Raw genomic sequence first — 6,246 nt, 5'->3', positions numbered from 1 at the left:
CAGCAACTGTTACCACTCCATAAAGGATGAGGTGGTGATACTGCCTGGCAAGAATGAAGCCTTGGCCGTGTCTAAGAGTTGTGTGTGTAGAGACCATTTTCATCAATGCAGCCTGTGTGTTGAAACAGCTTTTCTGTACAACACAGGAACTTTGATCTCCTGACTCCTGGTCCTGTGCCTTAACCACACAGGAAGCTACATGGGTAAACTGGTCACAAGTACCACAGACCAGAGCCTGGTCAGCATCTCTGCCAGGAAGCAGCAGCCCCCAGGATCACAGGAAGGAAGGTGCCTGACTGGTACTCTGAAGTTCGTTTCTTTCCCAGTTTTGTCCAGCCAGTTTTCCCCCGGGAATCCCTGTCCCCTGCAGGAGCGTAAAGGAAGAGCAACTCACTCAAGGCAGCCCAAATCTCACTACATATACCCACACAGGTATTTAATGCATTTTATTTCTTCCTCCTGCTATGCATGACACTTCATAACTCACTGAGTTCTGCATTGCTCAGGTCAGAGAGCCCTTCTCCTATCAATTAAATTTTGGACATGAGCCCTGTTCTCCAGGGTGTTTCTAGGTCAATGTGATGAAACTGATGAAAAACGTGAGAAGCAGCAGAACCAGGAAGGACATATGCAACAGTCTTGCTCAAAAAGCCTTTCCAGTTTAGGAGAAACCTTCGCATTTTGCCTGAAGTTTTACCTGTAAAATTTTGATGTTACACTTTATTGCTTTTTTTCCTCTATGTGCTGCTGCCAAACAGCATAACAAATCTCAACTGACCACCAAACCACATTGGCACTTTTTGCCCCCACACACTGATGAAGTTTTCACAGGGAAACAAGGTTTATACTCCTAGCTTAGATTGTATTTTCTAGAAGTGAGGTACTCCATCCTTATTATGGCTTATTGGCAGTAATAAGTACATGCAAGTGCCCTTAACAATTAAGGTTCTTTTCACTTAACACTGACCATTTACAAAAGAGAATCCTAGAGTATTTTACATTATATCCATGTCCTCCAAACAGACTTCTCAAAATGCTTCTGCTAAAACCTTTTTCAGGTATGATGCTAGTGCACCACATGCACACTCAGCGGAGAGAGCTGATCAAAGATGGTCAGGAAACAACTGACACAATTCTACTCTGTCTTTCTGAGAAATCTTTGCACAATTGTAGTCGCTGACCATCAGATGACTAAATGCAAAGCTGAAGAATGGTGCCTTGCAGATATACCATCAGCACTCACATTTGAGATGGATACTCAAATCACCAGAATCTTTTCCAAGCATCAGGAGCATCAATTGACAAATAGTTTGTGTCACATTCACAGTTCTATTGCTTTGCTGCAGTTTTCACTTAAGACAAGGACATGACACCACAACAGAATATTTTTTCCACCAATTCCACACCTTTCAACTCCAGCTGAGTAAAAGAACTGTGTTGGCATGTTTTAGTTAACACCATAATTTTTAATAATAAGGTTTGTTGGGAGATTAGCCTTGAAAGGCAATATCTGCAGGAAACTCTCTATCTATACATTTTCTTTGATCTAAAAAGGGAAAATGTTTTATCAACGAGATCTTTGGAATCCACTGCTTTTCCAACGAATCTTTGGAATCAGGACCAACCACCTCAAGTGTAGGTGTACCAATGCATGCAGCGTGGGGAACACACAAGGAATTGGGGTCTGCACCCAGTCAGAAATTTATGATGTCCCAGGAACAATGGAAACATTGATACAACAATTCACACGGCTGTAGGATCACACTGGATGGGTACGGGCTACAGGAAAAGGGGGTGAATACCCATGGAGAACTGCAACGGCATTGCCAGGGTTTGCAGAAGTGCAGTTAGGAAAACAAAAGCTCAGCTTGAACTGAAATTGGCCAGATACAAAAAAACACAAGAAAGGTTTCTTCAGGTATGTAAACAGCCAGTAGAAACAGAAGGAAAACATGGTCTTGCTGTGCAACAGGAACGCTGAATTAGTCACTAGCAATGCTTAAAAGGCAGAAGTTCTCAACGCTTTCTTCACCTGGGTCTTTACCAGCACTATTGGGCCTCTGGCCGTTGGAACAAAAACCCAGGTTGATGCAAAAATAGACTCACCATCAGTGAAGAAAGAGCTGGGGTGTGAACTGTTACAGGAGCTCAACCCCTACAAATTGATGGGCCCTGACATTATCCACCTCAGAGCATTTAAGAGAGCTGGCTGACATTGTGTGTGCACTTTCCACAACCTTGGAGAACTGTGGAGATCAGGGGATATCCCAGAAGACAGCAAGAAGGCTAATGTCACCCGCATCTAAAGAAGGTCTTAAAGGATGATCCAGGAAGTTACAGGCTCATCAGCCTTACTTCAGGCCCTGGGAAAGTTATGCAACAAATCCCCCTGGGGGGCTATCACAAGTCCTATGAAGCCTATGACTGGGAAAAGTGAGCAGGGATTCGTGAAGGGTAAATCATGCTTGACAAACCTGATCACCTTTTACAACACATTCACTGGCTCGGCTGATGTGTGGCAAGCGGTGGACATTGTCTACTCAATACAAATGAACAGTGTGCTGCTGCAGCAAAGAAACCCAGCAAGATGCTGGGTTACATCAAGATGGAATCACCAGCACAGATAAAAGTAGTCTTTATCCTACTTGGCACTTGTGAGGCCACACCTGGAATACTGTGCACAAAGATGTGGACAGGCTGCAGAGGATCCAGAGAAGGACCACAAAGAGGGCCAGAGGAGTGGGAGGCCTGTCATGTGAGGAAAGGCTGTAAGAACTGGGTTTGTTCATTCGGCCTGAAGAAAAGAAGCCTTACGAGAGACCTTATCAACGTGTTTCAGTACCTAAACAGTACCTACAAAGAAGACAGACACTCCTTTTTTACAAGGAGTTACATGGAAAAGACAAGGGGTAATGGTACAAACTGTTCTTGAGGAGATTACTATTAGACAGAAGAGAAAAAAATTTCACAGAATAGTCTCACCAGTGTCAGGAAAATTAATCCACAAACATCAGAGGTTTATGTCCAAAAAGGAGACAGGAGTCCTGTTATTTATTCGAATAAAGGGAGAGGCCATGGGGCATTGCCCCTGGGGTCTCTCAAGTTTTTGGAGGGTGCAGGCTCCTTTTTATCTTAATTTCCCAGCCGCATTTCCCTCTCTCTTTCCCCATTGGCTGAGGTACTCGAGAGGTACAGACTTCCCAGAACGCCTAATACCTAAGGTTCCCTTCAAATGTATTACCCCCCCTTTATTTTTAGTTCTTATTGAATTTTGTAGTTTTCCCATTTTTTCTTTCATCTCTCAACATCCAATTTCATTTATCAGCAGACCTAGAGTTTGTTTGTAGAGACAAATCTCTTTCCATTCATCAGTCAGTGGAACCCTTCTCATTGTTTCTTTTTATCTCTCAGTGCTGATTTCATCAACCAGAGCTTGTTCATAGAGACAAGCCTCTCATTCCTTTCACCAGGGAGGTGGCAGATTCCCCAACATGGACACTCTTAAGATTCAGCTGGACAGAATGCTGAACCATCTTGTCTAAACTGCACTTTTGCCAATAAAGTTGGAACAGACAGCCCTTGAGGCCCCTTCCAACCTGATAATCTACGAAATGCTGCAAGTCAAGCCACAGGTGACAAGCATCACACTGTAAAAAGGTGCCTGACACTCTTCTGTTAGGATGGGAAAGCAAAGATGCAGGCCTAGGAAGCTTCTTTTACAGTTCAATGCAACAATGCAAATGGATTCCTTACATAAAGCATACTTCTTTTTTACTTTTCTTGGATGTAAAACCCTGACATTGTTTTTCTTTTCTATAAGCAAGTTATAAACTCCATGTTACAGTAGTCCATATGCTTCTGGAATGGGGCTTGAAATTCAAGAATGGCAACTGAACTTGGTAAAAGACCTTGGACTGAGATTTGGGCATGACTCATTCATCCCACCTCCTGAAAAGCTGACTACAGACTCTCTTTGATCAAGTTGGATGCCTACAGGGCTCTGGTGTTAGCATGACAAAGGGCAGCAGACAACCACAGTACAGTAGTACAGAGCACTTCTGTACTACTTCTCCATTCCTTACCCTAAGGAGAAATTCAATTCAGCAGCAAAGATAAAAGAGGTTCTGAAAGGTTTTTTGAGTTTTGCATCTTAAAGACTCAAAAAGACAGAGCATTTTTCACCAGCAGACAGAGAAAATTTGGAGGACAGAGCACAGGCCTGAGTTCTGGAACCTCCAATGAGACAGCATCAGGACGGGCATCTATTGCAAGAGATCTTTAGCACTAAACAGAGGACTCTAAAGCTAACGTATTTCAAAATACTGACATCTTAACTACCAACAGTTTCACCACTATACTGAATATCAAGTTTGTCTCATGAAAACTTAGTTCATGACCACAGTTAATATTTAAATCTAGTTGGAACAGAAGTCAAATGCACACACTGAACAAGAATGAATCCACTCATAATTGTAAAATGTTAAATTGTAAAATGTTGAATACTCACATATACCTGTCCTAATAATTACAGAAGCAATGGTATGACATCACCTACTAATAGTGTTCTGGCACAATTAATCTTACTCTCCTGTTTTGAAAAACTAGTGCATACCTATCTGTGTGGTCAGGAATGTGTCATAATCAACATGTCATGTGCCAATGTGTCATGACCAGGCCTTGTAAGGTGACTTAATTTTCTCATTGATACAACATTACACGAGTGTCATCATACTCCTCTCATGTTCAGTTACTTCATGACACCTCTCCCTTACACTTCCTCAAAACTTTTTCCCAAGTGTCCATGAATAAAGTCACCATTACTGTCAACAGTAGCCTTAGGAACAACTGCATAAGCAAGGTGTACCTAATCACTACAATTAACACGTTATCTGGACTTGCTCAACTTTACTGTAGCTCACAAAACATCTCTGGCAATGCACCTACTATTGGTGGAGCAGTTTGGTCAAAAGCTGTAAATTGCAGAAACATTTCTTAGTAGAGCTGTTTCAATGTTCATCCCATGTAGGAGCTGCATTACGGTGAAAAAACACATACTGGTTCTTAATGTGGCAGAACTTTTATTTAGAGGGAAATTATAACTTTTGCATTTACATGGCACCAATTATATACAGTACACTTTCCATGATAAGAATTATGATGCTTTCACAGAAAGGTATCAAATTTGAGATAAATAATGCATAAGCTAAAATATACAAACCAGGGGTGGAGGTGAAACTATTGGCCATTTTTAATTATCTATATAAGAATTTCAAGGAATAATGTTTATTCAATGTTCAAAAACTTTTAACAAACTTCTAGTAAAGTTAATTGAAATATTTATAATACTATTCCATTGTTGCACAGTATTTCCAATATACAATCAAGAAGATGCACAGAACACAACACTTAATATGAAAAAACCTATTGCACCCACAATTTAAAGGTTTCACTGCCTTTTGGATGCTGCACTACCATATTTATATAAACATTTACAACACTTCAGTAAACACAAAGGTTCTAAATGTAGTGCAGCATTATGGGGGGCCATTTTCAGCTCTTAAAATAAATGTTAAATGCCCATATACTGTGCCATTTATTTTAAGCTGATGGATTAAGCTGTAATCCTTAAGTCCTACTGTGAGTAGCAAACACACTTTCCCCATGTTCAGAAGATTACCACCCCTCTGACTATATAGTCTCTGTTCTGAAACCTGAACCATCCTTGGCTTCATTGTCATTTTGGCATTTTGCCTCAGTGCTTTTAACAACTATTCCTTATATTACTTTTCAATGGCCTGTTAAGTAGTCCTGTGTAGAATCTGAAGCAAAAGAATCTGCATCTTCATTATCAGAGTCATCACTACTGTCATCAGCGGCTGGCTCTCCCGTCAGCGCTATGCGGGCATAGTCATCAGTGTCTATGGACTTGCAGAAGTGAATGGCATACTTCAGTTTTTCCTCTAGTACCTGCTTACAGGAATACCTGGGCAGCTTCAGGAGAAAGAAGCATGTGTAGGACTCAGGAAGGAAGTGGTCTGGAGGATTGTATTTATCCAATACCTGTTAACAAAAAAAGAAAAAAAAGCATTTTATTTTTGATTCACTGTCCAAAACACAAGTAAGTATTGAAATAATTACGGGATTTTTTTTAGCAGCATGTTATATTTTTGATTCTGACGCTGAAGTTTCTTAGAAGAACAATGAAGAGGCCAAATCCATTTTTCCTACGCTAAATCAATAAATAAA

General features: G+C 40.9%; 1 protein-coding gene across 2 annotated transcripts in view; it reads right to left on the bottom strand.

Moving 5' to 3' along the window:
• Positions 1-5,058: 5,058 nt before the first annotated feature.
• The window catches only part of LOC103611779 (E3 ubiquitin-protein ligase HERC2), a 103,949-nt gene continuing 102,761 nt past the window's right edge, over positions 5,059-6,246 (bottom strand). Inside the window, exon 92 of one of the 2 annotated variants that reach the window (XM_017728588.1) lies at positions 5,059-6,060. In XM_017728588.1, the coding sequence (XP_017584077.1) occupies positions 5,788-6,060 (273 nt within the window). In that variant the 3' untranslated portion in view covers positions 5,059-5,787. The remainder of the gene's footprint in view (positions 6,061-6,246) is intronic. The other variant, XM_017728589.1, reaches the window with a different exon arrangement.

Source organism: Corvus brachyrhynchos, unplaced genomic scaffold (genome assembly GCF_000691975.1).
Source record: "Corvus brachyrhynchos isolate BGI_N302 unplaced genomic scaffold, ASM69197v1 scaffold92, whole genome shotgun sequence".
In the NCBI taxonomy this organism is placed as follows: Eukaryota; Metazoa; Chordata; class Aves; order Passeriformes; family Corvidae; genus Corvus; species Corvus brachyrhynchos.
This window is presented reverse-complemented; position numbering and strand designations above follow the sequence as displayed.